The sequence below is a fragment of the Myotis davidii genome, unplaced genomic scaffold, assembly GCF_000327345.1.
Source record: "Myotis davidii unplaced genomic scaffold, ASM32734v1 scaffold807, whole genome shotgun sequence".
Taxonomy (NCBI): domain Eukaryota; kingdom Metazoa; phylum Chordata; class Mammalia; order Chiroptera; family Vespertilionidae; genus Myotis; species Myotis davidii.
The window spans coordinates 20,860-39,777 of NW_006298272.1; the positions used below are offsets into that span (position 1 = coordinate 20,860).

At 50.9% G+C, this 18,918-nt stretch overlaps 1 protein-coding gene across 4 annotated transcripts in view; it reads left to right on the plus strand.

Annotated features, from left to right (window-relative positions):
- Positions 1–17: 17 nt before the first annotated feature.
- Positions 18–18,918, plus strand: part of FBXO25 (F-box protein 25) — a 33,299-nt gene continuing 14,398 nt past the window's right edge. The window contains exons 1-7 of one of the 4 annotated variants that reach the window (XM_015570586.1): positions 19–217; positions 5,411–5,649; positions 5,694–6,075; positions 6,176–6,313; positions 9,920–10,023; positions 11,961–12,010; positions 14,439–14,531. In XM_015570586.1, coding sequence (XP_015426072.1) covers positions 6,180–6,313; positions 9,920–10,023; positions 11,961–12,010; positions 14,439–14,531 — 381 coding nt within the window. In that variant the 5' untranslated portion in view covers positions 19–217; positions 5,411–5,649; positions 5,694–6,075; positions 6,176–6,179. Of the gene's footprint in view, positions 218–5,410; positions 6,076–6,175; positions 6,314–9,919; positions 10,024–11,960; positions 12,011–14,438; positions 14,532–18,918 lie in introns of all 4 variants that reach the window. The other 3 variants (XM_015570585.1, XM_006773922.2, XM_006773920.2) reach the window with 3 other exon arrangements.

Here is an 18,918-nt window from a genome sequence, read left to right on the forward strand (position 1 = left end):
CGGGGGTCCCTCCCGGGCCGCACCCAGAGCGGGTCCCTCCAGGGCCGCACCCAGCGGGGGTCCCTCCCGGGCCAGGGCAGCGAGCAGCGCGGCCCCAGCCCTCGGTTCAGTCCTCACGTCCTTCCCGGTCCAGGACCTGCACTTGGAACCCCCATCAGCGTTAGGTCCTCAGTGAGGAGCTTTGTGGGGAGCGCAGAGCAGTGAGAAAGGCCGGATGGTAAGCGGACGGTGACTCTGACAGCAACGAAACTGACTTTTTCAAAACCGATGATGAAAATGACACATAAGGGGCCTCCTTTGCCAGGTTTTTGCTCCGAAAGCGCCTTCACATTGCCCTGCAACGCGCTGTCCTTGGTGGCGGTCTGTTCATGGTGTGGCTCCTGCTCACACTCACACGTACTTACTGATGGATGCCTGACTGAGTTGCTCCTCTAACCGAAAAACAAGTAGAAAACATATGTAGTCTTGCCTTTTTTTGTTAATCCTCCCTCACCCACGGATATTTTTATTTTTTCCATTGATTTTTCTTCTTCTTCGAGATAGAAGGGAGGGAGGGGGGCAGAGAGAGAAAGAGAGAGAGAGAGACTGACTGGTTGGCCCCTGGGCCCCGGATCAAACCTGAGCCCAGGTCCGTGCTCTTGACCAGGAATTGAACCTGAGACACTTTGGTCCGAGGGTGCACTGCCCAGGGCAGCCTTTGAAAGTGTACTGAGTTACGTTTCCTGTCAGGTTTTCCTTGTCTTGGTGTTTTTATTTTTAAGCTAGAGGCCTGGTGGGTGCAGGACATTCGTGCACTGGGGGTAGGGGGGGGCAGGAGGGGGTGTCCCTCAGCCCTGCCAGCGCCCTCTGGCAGTCCAGGACCCCTTGGGGGATGTCTGCCTTCCCCGGGGAGCAGGCCTAAGCCGGCAGTCGGACATCCCCCCAGGGGTCTTTAGCTTTGCTTAGAGCAGTGGTTCTCAACCTTCCTGATGCCTTAGAATCACCTGGGAATCTTTCTAAAATCCTGATTTCTGGGCCGCATCCTCCGGAAATTCTGTTTCTTTGTTACTAATATTGTGGCCCCACCCCATAACAAGGAAACAGAATTTCCGGAGGATGAGGCCCAGAAATCAGGATTTTAAAAAGATTCCCAGGTGGTAGAGGCTCCCGCCACTCCTGCTGCATTCACCAGCCATGAGCCCAGCTTCTGGCTGAGCTGCATTCCCAGACCACCAGGCAGCATCTCCTGTGTTGAGTGTCTGCCCCCTGGTGGTCAGTGTGTGTCATAGCAACTGGTCGTTCTGCCATTCGGTCGATTTGCATATTACCCTTTTATTATATAGGAAGGATCTGTGGTTACGTTAGCTTATTTCTGGTATATGTGTAACATAAGGTGAATGAGAAGAAAAACTCCACAGTTCTGTGACCTCTGTTTCATAAGGCCTTCAGGCTGTGCTGTTACAAAAATACGCATCGAGCCTGGAGTGGCAGTCCACCAGTGTAAATGCCGCTTCGCCAGCTGTTGGCCCCTGTTTTTTAACTGACAGATGGGAGAATTAACCTGTGAGATGAGAGTGAGAACATTGTCTGCCTTGTCAGGTCCTGTAGAGGAGATCAGACAGGTAAACGGTTAGAGTAATGCCTTACCCAGACTAAGATCTAATAAATGTCTGCTGTTCGCATTAGTTACAAAAAGTATGCTTGCTGAAGGAGAGGCGTTTCCTGATGAGTCTGATGCTCTCGTGTCAGGAATTTCCACTGCAAGTGAACTTCCTGAGGCCCTGTCCCTCAAACGCCCCACCCTCTTCTCTGCCCGTGAAGTCGAGATGAAGGGGAGGTTTAGCTGGGTTTGAGCACGTGTGCTCTCTCGCATCAGTTGGCATAAAATTGGAAATTGTACCAGCTGTTTCACAGCTGGACCCCACCTTTTCAATAGTTGCTCTTACACATTTAATTTTCAACAGTGATTTCTAGTTTTTATTTCTGCATTTTGAAAATCTCAAAGGTAATTTTAATTAAAATAAACGTATATTATAAAACTCTAGCAATTCAGGTCTGTGGCAGAACAGATACATAAATTCTCAAAAAGTGATGGGTCATCCTCATTCTAATTTATTTTATTTTGTTTTTTTTAAATATATATTTTATTGATTATTTTACAGAGAGGAAGGGAGAGAGATAGAGAGTTAGAAACATCGATGAGAGAGAAACATCGATCAGCTCCCTCCTGCACACCCCCTACTGGGGATGTGTCCGCAACCAAGGTACATGCCCTTGACCGGAATCAAACCTGGGACCTTTCAGTCCACAGGCTGACGCTCTATCCACTGAGCCAAACCAGTTAAGGCGGCAAGTAATTCTTAAAACAGTTTCTGTGTATGTTGCTACATGGCTTTAAAACTTTTAATTACCCTCTATAATAAAGGGCTAATATGCAAATTGTCCCCTCGGGGGTTTGACCGACTGGGAGTTCGACTGCTCACTATGATGTGCACTGACCACCAGGGGTGGCATGGAAAGAGGGAAGGCCCCAGCTGGCAGCCAGTAATGGGGGGAAGGAAGGCCCCGGCCAGCAGCTGGAAGGCCCCAATCAGCCCTGATGGGCTACCCGTGCACGAATTTCATGCACCAGGCCTCCAGTCAGAGAATAAGGTCCCAATACCTTTGATAGTCAACATTCTCTGATGTGGCTTCTAGTCACCAATCTTAGTTTCTCTCTAGCAACCTTCTGTAGCTTTCTCTATTTCAGCCAACCTGTTCTGCTCAGTATTCTCACACGAGTCATGGACATTCCCATCTGCAGGTTTTCCCCGCTGCCACTTCGGTGATTGGTATGTTGTCTTTGCCTCTCCATTCACTGAAGGCCTCACTGAGCTTCAAGGCTGAGCTCATGTTCTGTTCTTTTCAGAGGTTTCCCAGGGGTTTGCTTTTTTCTCTGAATTTCTTTCAGTTATTCCCTCTCTACTACTCATTCAGAACCCACATTACAGAATTGCACATCCTAATATATATAAAGAGCTAGGTGCCGTCACAACTGAACGGGCGACTGGTCACCATGAAGTGCATGGAGCACCTCTCGGTACCCCCCACCCCCCAAGCCCCCGAGCCGCTCACTATGGGGGGTGCTGGCGGTGGGGTGGGACTGGGGACTGTTGAGCGGCGGTGGCGGGCTGCTTCGCGGGGTGGCTGTGAGTTTAGCAGAGCAGTCATGGGAGGGCAGCGAGTTTCACAGAGCAGTCACGGGGTCAGGGGAGAGGGAGTTTCACGGAGCATTCAGCAGTGAGCTTCGCGGGGCGGCAGCAAGCCTCGCGGAGCAGTCGCAGGTTTGCAGAGCATCTTGGGGCGGGGAACTTCACCTAGCGTTTCAGGGTGACAGAGGCCATGTGACGGAGGCCAGGCTAGGCCCAGGGACTCTAACTGCGCACGTTTCATGCACGCTGGACCTCTAGTATGTATATATTTGTATATGTTTTATATATATCTGCATGTATTAATATTATTGTATGTGGTTTTCTCTCTCTCTCTTTTTAGTTTCTCAGCTAGATGGTGCACACTTAGGGAAGGTGCAGATAGCATAGTAATACATTTGTTCTGTGCTTACAGGTTTGTCATTGGAGTAATCCTGTATTTAGTTGGTCTGTTTAGCAATATTCTGCACAGTTGCCACCAGATTTTTCGTTTTTAATCACAGATTCTGAATCCATGGAATGATATTGAAAGATACTTTGATACTTTGACAGTCAAAGATGGTCCTAACAGACACTTTTCTTTGGTGTGTTTCTTATGAGACTACATTGCAGGACTTGCCTTTTGTAGAGTCTTCTCTGGCCTGTACCTGAAGCTTTATGAAAATAAAACAGCACATGCCCTAGATCAGCGGTTCGCAACCTGTGGGTCGCCAACCTGTGGGTTGCGACCCTTTGGGGGTCGAATGACCCTTTCATGGGGGTCGCCTAAGACCATCAGAAAACACATATATAATTACATACTGTTTTTGTGATTAATCACTATGCTTTAATTATGTTCAATTTGTAACAATGAGAATACATCCTGCATATCAGATACTTACATGACGATTCATAACAGTAGCAAAATTACAGTTATGAAGTAGCAATGAAAATAATTTTATGGTTGGGGGTGACCACAACCATGAGGAACTGTATTAAGGGTCGCGGCGTTGGGAAGGTTGAGAACCGCTGCCCTAGATGATCCTGCCGATGGCTGGGCCTGCTGGCGGCTTTTGCATGCCAGTGGGGCTGGGCTGTGAAGCCAGTCTGAAAGGTGAGGCTTGTCAAAATAGTGTTAAGACTTAAGGAGTGATTTTAAGTGTCTTCTAAAGCAGGAACTTAAATTAATATATGACTGAAGGAGATGTGTTCTGGTTATAAATCAGTTTAGCTGGTTTGGGGATTCTCTTCAGCACACATTTCGTACATCCGTTCAGGAGCTGAGCACTGGTAGCTAGCTGACCCAGGAATCCTGTGGAAGACTTATCATTTCCTTCTGAGAATTTTGTCTCCTCTGAGCCATTGTAAATGCCTATTTAATAACCTGCGTGAGTCAGACCGAACATAGTTGGAGATTGTATTTGAACATTTCCATCTCATGTGCCCTGTAAATACTCCACATTTGTGAAATACGCCGAGTCCGCGTTGGGACCTCAGAGTAATATAACACATTATTCTGTTGAAACTATTTTTGGTTGGGTGATCAGCTACTGTGTTGTAGCTAAACTCAGTGTATAACTTTCAATTCTTACAGTACTGGCTTCTTTATAACATTTTCCTCTTTGTACATCATTTCTTTCTTAAAATACTTTGTTCTCTTGACATCCTGCTCTCCCTCCCTGAAAGCCTCTTCCTTTCAGCTTCCTTCCTGGGCTATCTTCCTCTGCGTGTCCTCTAGATGCAGTCTTCGCGGACTCTGTTCCTCTCTGATGGCGCACCGGGGGCTCTGATGCCGCGTGTGCTTGCGTCCTGTGCTCTCCAGCCTGCTCTCTCCTGGCCATGGGTCTGTGGTGCCTGTGCTCACTTGGTGTTACCCAGCCCCTGCGTGTGCGGGCACTGTTCACCGTAGGCGGGTCACAGAGCTGAACAAGACATGGCGTTTTCTTGGAGGAAGACAGACAGGAACCGCATATGTGTTCCAGACAGCGCCTCCCACTGTGCCATCACTCATCAGGGCCGAGAGACCTGGGAGGGGCAGCGGGCAGCGCGGGAGCTGTGAATGCTTCCCGACTTCGGGCCCAGCAAGGTCAGGGCAGGCAGCTGGAGGCAGTGGGAGAGCTGGTATTCCAGGTCTCACTCTCATCGGTTCCTAAGCTTTAGGGTTCATTTTAAGTCCTATTTTTATACCTGGAGTCTAGTGTAGTGGCTGTCACCACAGGCACAGCAAAGCCCACAGGCATGTCCAGCCCTCTTCTCTGTTCCAGCCGGTCGGGCACCGGGTCCTTTTGCTGGGAGCTCACATCCTTGTCACTGACGTCCCTGGGAGTTGGGGGAGCACAGAGAGAAGCCCCCCGATGGCCTCCCCCTCCTCAGTGGTTCCTCCTCCCACTGTTCCTCCTGCAGCCACGCCCTCTCATCGCTTACAGGCCAATATTCCGTAGCCTCTAGTCCTAACTGTTTCCTCCGGGCGCACCCTCAGTCTGGTCTTCACAGTGTGACCCCAGTTTGTATGTAAAGCTCGGGTGTGATCCAATCACTCACCTGGAGGGTCCTTTCTGGGCCCTCGGACTCTGCCTGACTGTCCCCCATCACTTCTCCACCCTCAACTGCTCATTAAGCTTCAACCAGATCAAACTGCCTACAGGTGATGGACATGAACATGCTTCCTTTATGTTGCTCCGATTTCTGGCGAAGAGAGCGCTCGTGTGGGATAATGCTCCCGTCATTACCCCCCCCCCCCTGTTCTCCAGCTGGGACCCAGCCCCTGATGACCTGACTGAGCAGCATGGAGCTAGTAAACCCACCACTCCGCATCCCAGACTGTCACTCAGCGCTGCCCGCTGCCCGCTGCCGAGGCACTGTTATCACCACCGCTTTATCCCCCATGTCACACCAGCACTTAATGCCTGTGCAGATATTTAAATATTAAGTAAACACTTACTTTGTAAAGATTAATGAGAAGTGATCTCAGTGAAACGAAACTTGCCAATTACTCATACATTTTAAACGTGAATCAACTGTTTTTACAGAGCGATGCCGTTTCTGGGCCAGGACTGGCGATCTCCTGGATGGAGCTGGGTTAAAACGGAGGACGGCTGGAAGCGCTGTGAGCCCTGGCGGCAGGACCTGGACCAAGAGAGTGCCGAGCGCAGCGTCCCGCACAGCATGTACGCGCAGCCCTGCGGCCCGCCTGGCGCCCAGGGTTCATTTCCTCTTCCAGGCGCTGCAAAGCTCTGTCATTGTCGTTTGGCTGCGAGTTGCCCTCGCCCAAGGCTGGTGGGAGGGAGGACGTTATGTAGCTCAGGTCTGAGCCAGGACATTGCCTGGTTCTCACACGTAGATGCTGCATTGTTACCGCGCGAGGGTCACTGCCCGACACCATGGAAGCCAGTGCTGTGAGGAAAGAAAAGACCTTCCATGGTGAGGCCAGCCAGCCAGGCTCCTCTCTGTCCCCCGACCGACCGGGTCCATGGAAGGTTCAGGGCCACGGGCACAGGCGGTTGTGGGAGCGCTGGCGAGCAGGTGTCGGTGGGCGTGTTTTTGGAATTCCACCAGAAGGCCCTTGTCTGCGGTTTTGGCTTGGTTTTTGTGAAGGAGGGCCTTGAGGCGCAGTGTGGGGTCCTGTCTATGGAGTCCATAGCGTTGCCCGGGGATTCAGTGCCGTTCCCTGTGGGCTCTGGGAAGCTGAGATGGCACGGAGGCGCAAGGCCACATGCACTGTGTCCTGCGCTGCCCGAACAGGACCCTTCTAGGGTTTCCCCTTTGCGTTTAACTTATTAAATCTTCACTGCATTGTTTTTACTTACATCTCATTCACATTCAGCTTCCTGTCCGAATGTGAATATTTTATGATTTATTTTGGTTACTTGGTTCACTGGGCATAGCAGTGGAGGTATCGGAGACCTGGGAGTCCATGAAGATTATCTTCAACTCTAGTCGTACCCAAGATATCCCAAGAGTGGGATTCTCTAAGAAAACACACAATGCCAAACCGGTTTGGCTCAGTGGATAGAGCATCGGCCTGCGGACTGAAAGGGCCCGGGTTCGATTCCGGTCAAGGGCATGTACCTTGGTTGCGGGCACATTCCCAGTGGGAGGTGTGCAGGAGGCAGCTGGTTGATGTTTCTCTCTCATCGATGTTTCAGACTCTCTATCCCTCTCCCTTCCTCTCTGTAAAAAATCAATAAAAATATATTTAAAAAAAGAAAAGAAAACACACAAACATTTTTAAATTGTGGGTCTTCCAAGGAAAAAAGGTAACAAACTGCATTTTTGGTTCCCTTACAAAAATGCAAAAACAGTCTCTGGTCACCACCAGGTCAGAGAATCCAGGGGCCCACTAGCCCTGGAAGTAAGAACTGTGCCCCGAGGCCTCAGCCCCAGTCTGGGAAAGCTCCTGTCCCACTCCTTTACTCCTACACAGGCTCTGCTGGTGGTGGTGGTGTTCCCGCGGGCTGTTGGGGGATGTGCGGCTTTCAGTGACAGCCTGATGCCTTCCTTACATCGTCTTCTTCAGTGACTAGGAAGGAAAATGTGGTTCGAAAGCTGGCACCGGCATCAGACCAGCATGCACCCAGGGCATTTGTGTACCTGCCTGCCCGCGGGGATGCATCTGGACTCGGAGGTCTGTCCTGCCGCCTGTGTCAGTGACAAGCCAGCAGGTGCATCCTCGTCCTGACCTGTGTGGCAGGAGAAGGGCGAGTTCTTCTCCAGCAGAGATCCTGTTCTGCACAGGAGAAATGTAGATTGTGTGTAATGTTTGAGGGGCTTTGGGCTGTGAGAGAGTGAAAAGCAATGACATGGATAAGAGTGAGCAAGTGCCTTTTTAACCAAAGAAAAGGCATGAAAACATTTGCTTCAGAGAAATCGCCTTGGAGCTGCCAGAGAGGACTGCGCTGAGCCCAGGGCCTGGAGAAGTCAGGGGGAGGGGACTGGGCCTGCCTGCGGGCGAGGCTCCTGTGCTTGGGAGAGTGCGACAGGGCCCACAGTAGATCTTCGGTGTTTGGGATTTGCCAGGAGGCGTCTGGCCCTGGACATGACTTTGTCAGCAGGTTGGGAGTCCGTCTGCTCAGGTTCTGGTTGGTGGCTTAGAGTGGGCAGGTGGTGGGTTTCAGACCCGCGCTGTCATTTGGAGGTTGCCCAGCCTGTTCACATCGAGTCTCTGTCCTTCGTACGTGAGGAGCTTGAGTTGTGACGTCTCCTTCATTTCTGGTTATTTGAGTCTTTTTTTCTGAGCTAAATGCTTTGTCAGTTTTATGTTTTTTAAAAAACCAGCTCCTAGTTTCATTGATTTTTTTTAAATCTCTATTTTGTTTATTTTTGCTCTGTTCTTCATTTCCTTTGTTTTCTTTTTCTAGTTCCTTGATGTGTGAAGTTAGGTGCTCATTTGAAAGCTTTCTTGTGTCTTGTTGAGGCTTTTATCACGGGAACCCTTTCTTAGAATTGCTTTGGCTGCATCCTATAAGTTTTGGTGTATTTCCATTTTCATTCGTCTCAAGGTATTTTTAAAATTTCTCTTTTGATTTCCTGTTTGACTCACTGGTTGTTCAATAGCGTGTTGTGTAATCACATATTTGTGATGTTCCTGTTTTATTCTTGTAATTGGTTTCAAGTTCATAAATCGTGGTCAGAAAAGGTACTTGATATGATTTCTTCTTTTTTTTATCCTCAACCAAGGATATTTTTTCTATTGATCTTTAGAGAGAGTGGAAGGGAAGAGGAGGGAGGGGAAGAGCGAGAGAGAGAGAGAGATAGGAACATCCATGTGAGAGAGACACCTGGATTGGCTGCCTCCAGCACTCACCCCAACTGGGGCGGGGGTCACACCCGCAACCCAGGTACGTGCCCTGAGACACTTTAATGCATGACTGATGTTTTAACCACTGAGCACACTGACCAGGACACTTGATATGATTGCAATCTTAATTACTTAAAGACTTGTTTTGTGGCTCAACATATGATCTGTCCTGGGAAATGTTCCCTGTGTGCTTGAGCAGAATGTTCTCTTGCTTTTGCATGGAAAATTCCGTGTATGTGAAGTCCATCTGCGCTAACAGGTCCTTTATGGCCAGTGTTCACATTGGATCGGGGATGTGGCAAATCATTAGTTATTGTCAGGTATGACCCTTCACATTAACGTTCCCAGAGTGTTTCCAGTTTTGTTTATAATCTCCCAGTTTTGTTTTTTTTAAAAGGAAGGCACTTCTTTTTTAAAAAAAAAAATATTTTATTGATTTTTTACAGAGAGGAAGGGGGAGGGATAGAGAGTTAGAAACATCGATGAGAGAGAAACATCGATCAGCTGCCGCCTGCACACCCCCTACTGGGGATGTGCCTGCTACCAAGGTACATGCCCTTGACCGGAATCGAACCTGGGATCCTTTAGTCCACAGGCTGACGCTCTATCCACTGAGCCAAACTGGTTAGGGCTGTAATCTCCCTGTCTTAATGAAGCATTTTGAAGTCTGAAACCGCATGAGCACATGAAAACCCTTGGGACACTGGAACATGCCTCGCACTTCCTGGGCTAGCATTCTCAGAAGAACCGAGATAAGTCTTAGGTTTCTCAAAAGAAAAAGAATACATTAGACATTAGCTGTGTAATGCTGAGCTGTGATGTGTCGCTTTGAAAATGAACAGCTTGCTTTCAGAATTCAACAAGGTTTTTATTTTGATCTCCTAAATTGCAAGCCAGATACTATCATTTTTTAAAAGATAAGCCAAATGAAGATCTCCCTATAGATATATTTTAATAAAATCTATCTTTATTTCAGAATCCTGAATAGTGAAGATGACGACATATTTACTAGTGAGGAGCATGGATATGCATCCAAGAAAAGGAAAAAGGACCATTTTAGAAACGACAGCAATACTCAATGTAAGATCATGTTTAACATGTTATATTTTACTGGAATATGTTGGCACACTAAGTCACTTCCACACATGCACAGGAAAGGCGGCCCAGAGGTCTTAATAGTCCTTCTCCAGTGTTGCCCACAGGACTAGTGATCAAAGCTTTTGCAGCTCAATCATTTTTTTGTGTTTTTAAAAAATGTGCTTTAACTAGAGGCCCAGTGCAAGAATTTGTGTACAGGTGGGGTCCTGCTGGCCTTGCCCCAATCAGAGCGGATTGGGGCCAGGCCTGTTAGGAGGAGGAGACGGTGGGTGGTTAGTTGGCCCACCCACCGATCAGGGCCCCATCAGGGCTGGGCTGGCTGGGGGGAGTGGCCATGGGTGATTGGCCAGCAGGCCTTGCCCCTGATTGGGGTGAGGGGGCAGACTGGGGGCAGGGGTGGCCCTGGGGAGGGGCTGTGAATGGTGGGTTGGCTGGCCCTGCCCCCAAATGGGGTGGTGGGGTCGATTGGGGGTCAGTGGCTGTGGGAGGGTCTGTGGGAGGTTGGCCGGCCAGCCCCACTCCCTATTGGTGTGGGGGGGCTGATCAGGGGCGGAACTGGCTGGGGAAAGGGCTGCAGGCCCATAGGGATAGTGGGAGCTGATTGGGGGTGGGGTTGGCCGTGGGGAAAGGCTATGAGCAGTGGGCTGGCTGGCTCTGCCCCCGAATGGAGTGGGGGGGCCAATTGGGGAATCAGTGACCTGCAGGAGTATCTGATCGGGCTGGTTCTCTGGCTGCAGTGGGCATCATGGCGACCGGTCGTTATGGCATTATGGTCGCTGGCTTTTTATATATATAGATTGATTTCGGAGAGAGGAAGGGAGAGGGAGAGATAGAAACATCAATGATGAGAAAGAATCCTTAATTGGCTGCCTCCTGCACACCCCCTACTGGGGATTGAGCTCGAAACCTGGGCATGTGCTCTTACTGGGAAGCAAACTATGACCTCCTGGTTCATGGGTTGATGCTCAACCATTTTGTTAGTAAGATTGGCAGAAACAAAACAAAGGGTAGCAAACCCACTACAGAGCTCGCACATCTGAGCGACCGAACAGTGGTCGCCATCGGTTTGCTGCCAGGCACTGAGGCCCAGCCTGAGGCGTCTTGACTTTGGACTTTTGTGCAGGAGGCACTGCTGTTCGGAGCAAGACACAAAGGTGGTCAGAGCTGGTGAGCCCCTGGGGGAGGCAGGCACTCCCCTGTGCCGCCCCTGCTCTGCCCTGAGCGCCTCTGTAAGTTGTGAGGAGTGCTCCCGTGTAGTCAGTCTGCTGAGGAAGGTCGGGCCCTGTGTGGGGGGGAGTTATGACCCTTAAAGCTTTAGGATTCAGTTACATGAAAAAATTTAATTAAATCAAATACAATTTAAAGGCAAGGACAGAAGAATAGGACTTTTTATTGATTGTACTTTTATAATTATGTTTTCATGTTTATAGTCATTAGTAACTAATTTTCTTCTAAGTTACTAAAAGTTGGCACTGTCTGAAAATCATATTTCATGTAAAGATGTGTTTCAGCACTTCTTAAACTAACGTTAGGAAACAGAATTTGCCCAGCCAGTGTGGCTCAGTGGCTTAGCATTGACCTATGAACTGGGAGGTCATGGTTTGATTCCCAGTCAGGGCACATGTCTGGGTTGTGTGCTTGACCCCAATGTGGGCGTGCTGGAGGCAGCCGATCCATGATTCTTTCTCATCATTGATGTTTCTATCTCTCTCTCCCTCTCCCTTCCTCTCTGAAATCAATAAAATTAAATTTAGAAAAAAAGAAACAAAGAATTTTTCTGTTCACATTTAACAAGTAAAGGCATCTCAATCTGTATATCAGATAATTTTGTTAACTTATGCAACTATTTTAAGTTTCTGAAAATCTTCATTTTGAAATTATTCCCCAGATTTTAAAAACAAAGTTAATTTCTGTTCTAGGTTTTTTTCGTGAAAAATGGATCTATGTCCACAAAGAAAGCACAAGAGAAGTAAGTATTCTGTTGTGAGTAAGCGTATATGTTTTGTCCTGTTGAACATGTAACTTCACATTAAATAAGTTACTTCTTTTGCAACATCAACCCTGTGAAGACGTCTGTGTGTGTGTGTGGTCGGTGCCCCTGGCACAAACCTGAATAAACAGAACAAGGGTGGGCCTGCTCTCCCAAGAGCTGCTCCTGCGGAGCCCTGCTGCTGGCAGGGGGCTTCGTGGGCCTGCCGGGCTGGGATGGGGAGAACTCTAACCCTCCTTTCCCAGGCCGGGCAGCTGACGTGACGTCGTAACTGACTGTGACTGGGCAAAGAGCAGTGAACCTTTCCCCTCCTTTGCTTTGCCGAGTTGGGGAAGTGTTGCTATGAGCCATGAAACAGTCCACTCACTTCCACCTGTTTCCTTTCTCTCTGCTTAGTGCCCGGGAAGCTTACCTGCTTTGCAGTCTGAGGAACTTGGCACTTGCCTTATTTTGCAGCCACTGGGGAATGATTTGGGGAGTAATTGTTTAGTATACATTCCGTTGGCGTAAGTTACTTGTTCCAGAGGCGTTAGTAGTGGGTGACCTGAGACTGGCCCAGCTTCTGAGACAGAACGTATTTGACTCCTTGGTGGCGGTTAACATTTTTAGTGGGTACAGAGGGACTAATCCTTCGCATACAGTCTAGTGCATCATTACACGAATGTTTGGCAGAATCTAACATAACTTGAGCTGACTTAAGACTCTTTCATATTTCGTTTGCTCTGTGTTACCACACTGATGGCAGAAAAGAGAACCAACTTAGGCCAGCGCAAGCAACCGAACAGAACTTAATGTGAGTCTGCAGGTGCCGGTGGATCTGTGGATCCCAGGAGCACAGTGTAATCAGCTCAGGGCGGGAGCAGGGACGGACTGAGAGCTGGCACTTCTCTCGCCAGCTGTCTCGGCCTAACTCGGCTGTCAGTCTTCTCACCTGGATGGACCAGGTATCTCTGCTGCCCGTCTATATGGCCGACTGGCCGCCCACAGACACTGAGCGCCTGACTGCATGGCTCCAGGCCCCCACCAGGTGGCGAGCTCATGTGGTTCAGACGTGCGATGTGCTGTCCGCTCTGTGGATCAGATTTAAGTCCCCCAACAGAAGAGGCTGTTGTGAGAAGGGGCTGCCTGGACAGGAGTCTCCTACACCAGCACACAGAGCTCTGTTCATTGAGAAGACATTGGAGTAGAAGTCCCAGCTGGGATCAAGTTCAGGTTCTGTCTGGGCTTTGCTCCCCCACAGCCCCCCAGAAAATACTTTGTGTACAGTAGATACTCCATAAAAATAGGTATTGAGTGCTGTGAATGAATGCATCTTGTTGGTTTGTGCAACTGTTCTTGGGACTTGCACAAACCACCAGCCCTTCCCATGTGTCTTAGCTGCGCTAGGGTGAGCCTCCTCTTCTAGACCCTCCCCTGCCACCCTGGGGTTTTCTGTGATTGGCCCCCAGTTTGTCTGTCCCACGACTCTGAATTGAATATCTCTTTCTATACTCTTCGTATTTCAAATACCGAAGGTAGACTTTAAAGTGACACCTAATGTACAAACCAATCGGAATGCAGGTGCATCATGGAGAAAACCATCTATGCAGAGAGTGGTGTTTCACTCTTTAAAAGACTGACTCAATGGATAGAGCATCAGCCTGCGGACTGAGGGTCCTGGGTTTGGTCCTGGTCAAGAACACATGCTCTTGTGGGCTCAACCCCCAGTAGGGGGCGTGCAGGAGGCAGCCAATCAATGATTCTCTCTCCTCATTGATGTTCTATCTCCCTTCCTCTCTGAAATCAATAATATATATATTAAGTATATATATAGGTATATGTTTTAAAAAGTAAAAATAAAAGACTGACTTTGTTCATTTTTTTTACTCTTGGACCTGGGTCTAATTCCAGCTTTGGGGTTTGGGTGCTGAGCAGGCCCTGTCCCGTAGTCACATCGCCCCGCCTCCGCCCTCCCCCTCTGCCTTCAGCCTGTGTGTTGGGCAAACGTTCAGACCTCGGGACTCCTGCGAGCAGTCACATTCTCAGCGGTCGTGTTCATAGTGGCCCTTCACAGCAGCCGCCTGCTGGGCGTGCTCGCAGTGTCGTAGCCGAGAATATTCCCACTTATCGTATGATTGCAGGCTTCATTGGCCCTCCCCCCAAATGTGTCCCAACAAAAGAAATCGGCGAGATGCGTGATGGGTCCGTCTTTGTCGTCCTGCCCGCGGGGTGAGGGTGTCTGTGCTGCCTCAGTGATGCACGATGGTAGGTCAGCTTCGGCGTGATGGACGCCACTCACCTGGGTGTGTCTGCATCATAGTAGACACTGTCCTTTGCTGACGGTTAAAAAACAGTTGGCACAGACTCGCCCACACTGAGCGTCGTTGGCTTTGCGTGCGTCCGCGCTGACTGACTGCTTGTCTTCCAGCGGCACGGCTACTGCACCCTGGGGGAGGCCTTCACCCGCCTGGACTTCTCGAGCGCCGTGCAGGACGTGCGCAGGTTCAGCTACGTGGTCAGAGTGAGTATTTCCTTTCCCGGGGACACTCGATGCCTTGGCCACTGCAGAAAGCGGCGCTCCCTCCCGGTGCAGAAATATCCCAGGAGTGGGCTCAGGAGGAGACGGCTCGGTGCGCTCAGCACCGGCTCCGCGGGCTCGGGTGGGACCGGGCCGGCCTCTGCGCTTTCTGGGTTTCTCCGCGCCATGCGTGCGCTCGCGCACTGTGCCAGGGAGGTGCCAGGGGAGCAGCCGTTTCCCTGCGGGTTTACCTGATGGTCCCTGCGTTTCCCACCTCACATGTCACCGCAGAGCCTGGAATGGGGACTTCAGACAAAGGGAGCTCACAGAGCTGCTATGCTGTTGGCACCTGGCCGGACGGGGTTTGTGTCTCAGCCTCTTCCAGAAAGGGCTCTGGGCCAGGCCTCGCCTGTCCTGTTTGTGTAAGAGGCCTGCTCTGCGGCTTCTTCGCCTCCTGCTAGTGCAGGGGACAGTGACGGCTCCTGCAGCTGCGGCGGGAAGGGACGACATCTCGTAGCGGCTTTCAGCCTTCAGAAACGCTACGAGAACAGATATGGATGCCAGAGGAGGGCGGGAGGGCCTGGGTAAAAGAAGACGGAGAGTTAGCTGAAGCACAGGTCTGCGTGAAGGCGGGTGGGTTTGGGGGGGAAGGGCAGGGTGGAGGTGGGCAGAGGGGACATTACAGTGTGGCTTTGCTCATAAAGAATTTTCAGTTTAGCAAATAGGTAAACACACTTCTCTCTCGTGGAACCGAAACTTCTCTTCCCGAGGAAGGCGGGTTTGATTCCGGGAAACTTCTCTGATACTTTGCATTCCCCGATGCTCTGTGGTGATGGGAGCATGAAACACCTTGGCTGGGCTGCAGTTGTCCGGGGGGTTTCTGATCAGCGTTGCTCCTCGGATGCTGTGACATGACGTCACTGCCTGTAGGATCTGTTTTTCAGGGATGGCTGCCAGGCAGGGTGCAAGCCTCTGTTCCTGGGGAAAACACTGTCTAGGTGTATCTGTGTGCTTAGGCTTAAGGTTTTAGTACCAGTTAGAGAATATTTTATCTTGATTAAAATTTTCTCTTGGCAGCTAAGAAGAAAGAAATGTTAGGGGGCACACGATTGGGTAGGTCACCAGAAGCCTGGGGTAGTCGTACCTACTGGCTGGTCTCCGTTGGTTTTCGGGCACCTCATGGGATGGGTACGGGGGCTCCTTTGGCACCAGCGGGGGCTGCACGGAGGCCGCCCGCCTGAGTTCTCCAGAGGTTTGTTGCCAACGGTACTTCTTTTGGAGATGATCCTCCCTGCATTCCGAGCATTTCAGGGATCCTTTAAACAGCGAAGCCATGAAAACAATGGACGGACACAGTGACCAGACTGTCTGGTTATTTGAAGTTTTGAAACTTTCTCCTAAGGACTGTGTTACGTCAGCAGCGTCACCAGCTTCCTCCACGGTGCACAGAGGAGCTAGAAACAGACAGGACCAAGTGCCTGCATGAGGCGGTGGGCGGCGGGCGGGGCTGGGAGGTGCCTCTCTCTGATTTTTTCACTGAGGCTTGCTTTGCCTCCCAGCACGCGTGCTTCTCCCGAGACCTGACACCTCGCCATCTGATAGGACCGTGACACAGGCGGAGTCACGGAGCAGGTGGGACGCACTGTGCTCTGTTCCTCCGCCGACGTGGGCATGAGCTCTGGGCGTGATGTGGACAGAGGTAGCAAACGTGCGACAGTGTGCCCCCAGGGAGTCGACAGACAGGCCTGACAACGGACAAGCGCTTCTGTTCAGACCTCCGCGGTTCTACAGACTTCTTCTCGTGGACCCTGTGCCTTACATGTGTCACATGACGTCTTAAAGGCGTGGCCTTGGAGCCCAGGGCGTTCTGAGGGTTCTGCTCCTTTCTGATGGAGCTGCAGTTGGCTGTGTTGAACTTTGTGAAGGGCCCAGTCGTGGGCGAGGTCATTGTCACATCCTCACCCCGGGCACCCCGTGCAGGACTGAACAGAAGGATGAAGCACGAGCCCTCTTTACACACTTTGTTTTGTGAGTCACTTTTTAAAAAAAATTATTTTTATTGATTTCAGAGAGGAAAGGAGAGGGAGAGATAGAAACATCGATGATGAGAGAAATCATTGGTTGGCTGCCTCCTGCATGCCTTCTACTGGGGATTGAGCCTGCAACCCAGGCGTGTGCCCTTGACCGGAATCAAACCGGGGACCCTTCAGTCTGCAGGTCAATGCTCTACCCACTGAGCCGCACCAGCTGGGCAGTCTCCCCACGTTCACCGTCGAGTGTGCTCCACATTCTGCCCCGGCAGCGTGGACTGGCAAGCGGGGCTCTCAAGTGGTCACGGTTTGCCAGTTTTCTAAACCTGTGGGACCTCCTCTGCAGGAAAGCTTGGTCTTTGGAAATGAAGGACGTCCCTTCTTTGTTGTAAAACAGTCCTTCCCGCGTCCCTCAGCACAGAAAGGCGTGCTCACATTCAGTTAAAAACCTGTTGTCGGTGCAGGCATTGCGGTTGGCTGCTGCTCCAGGCATTTCCTGTCATTTCCCCCGAAGGTGTTGGGACAGAGTGTACGGGTGAAGTGATGTTAATGCCCCTGAAAATAAGATGGAGGAGGAAAGTGTGAGAAGCCACAGTGTGGGGCCTGCTGACAGCCAGGGAAACGCTCCTCAGCCAGCAGAGGCCGAGTGCTGTCCTCTAACGCATCTGAGAGACAACGGAAGCGATGGTCGTGGTGGGCGTGTCGGCTGGGTGAGCGCCGTGGTGGTGGAGGCCTTTTGTTCAGTCGATGGCATTGCCAGCGAAAGTGAACATCCAAGTCACTTAGAAATTGTAAATGTCATTCTCACGGGGCCAGCAAGGACCCCGTACTCCTTATTGTTCTAAAGGCTTCTAGCGTATTTATCCTGTCAGCTTGGAGTATGGCTCCGGGCAGCAACCAAGAACCTTCCAACAAAACTAAAACTAAATTATGCAGCAGTTCAATTTATACAAACGTTATCAGTCTTTTTTTATTGGTTTGAGAGAGAAAGAGAGAAACATCAACTTGTTGTTCCACTTACTGATGCATTCATTGGTGCTGCTTGTATGAGCCTGATGAGGATCGAACCTGCAACCTTGGCGTATCGGCAAGATGCTCCAACCCACTGAGCTACCGGCCAGGGCCCAACTAACATTCTTCCTTTCCGCCAGCACTGGAAGTTGGTGACAGGGATGAGGCCCATGGAGTGTTCATTCCCAGGGAAGGGGGGCCAGAGGGACAGTCCAGAGGTGGGGCTCCCGTCTCGCAGACCATCTGCTTCACGAGTTCCCAGGATGGGAAGCGCCTCTAAGGCAGCCTGACTCTGTCTGCGTGGCGTCTGGGACCTTCGGGCAGAGGCAGGGGTCCCGGACTGAGGAGAGTCAGGCCGCCGAACTCTCCAGAGAAGGAACGCCTGCAGGGTTTGCCAGACCACGTGGCGGGAAGTGCGGAAGGGGGTGGGGGATGTGGGCGTGGGGGGGGGGGGGGGGGGAGGACGGGGGGAGGTTCTGCTTGGCTTCAGGAACATCCTGCTTCTGTAGGGTTTAGGTCACTTTGTTTTACTAAATGCAGTAAAATTGAGAAACTTTTTAAAGTGAGAGAAAGAAATTTCAGATCAGTGATGCTGTTTGAAGCTACTCACCAGGCCCTGACGGGCACACGATGGGTGGGAGGTGCCTCGTGGGGCGGACAGTGCAGACCTGCGACCACCTCTGTCCCCTCCCTGAGCCCGTGACTTTCGGGTCATTTTCTTCATCTCCCTGGGCCTCGGTCTTCTCATCTGTAGCCTGGGATCATAGTACTGCCTCGTAGGGGTGCTTTGAGCGTTAGGCTGATCACGTCACGTACTCCAAACCGTGCCTGTCCAGCAAGCACTCTGTGTTTCTGTTCGTTGTAAATCTACATCCTGCGGGAGCCTGAACAGCCGAACCGACTCTGTCTGGTGTGGCTAGTGTCTCGGTGACTGGAGAAGTGACTTTGACCTCGGGACCCCTTGGGGTTCCTGGGCAACACTCTGAGAATCGCTGCATTACAGTAACTCCAGCTCTGCCCTCACTTTTCTCTGGGCGAGAGTAGGGCTGTGAACGGCTCCTTTTCCTCTGGCCGTTGAGGGTCAGATGCAGTGAACCTCATGTGTGGCCCGTGTCCCTCAGGCTGCAGGGTGGTGAGTCTCTTGTGGGTCGGTTCCCAGAGGCCCCATTGGCTACGGACTCGTCCGTCACATCTCGGTCCGCCTGCGTAGCAGGAAAGCCATGGCTAAGTCTCTGAACTCCTCGTCCCTAACCGGTTCCTCAAGGAGGCGGGAGAGGAGGGTGTCGTTCCGCATGGTGATGATGGCCGGCCCGGAGGACCTGGAGCAGCACGAAGCTGCTGGGAACAGC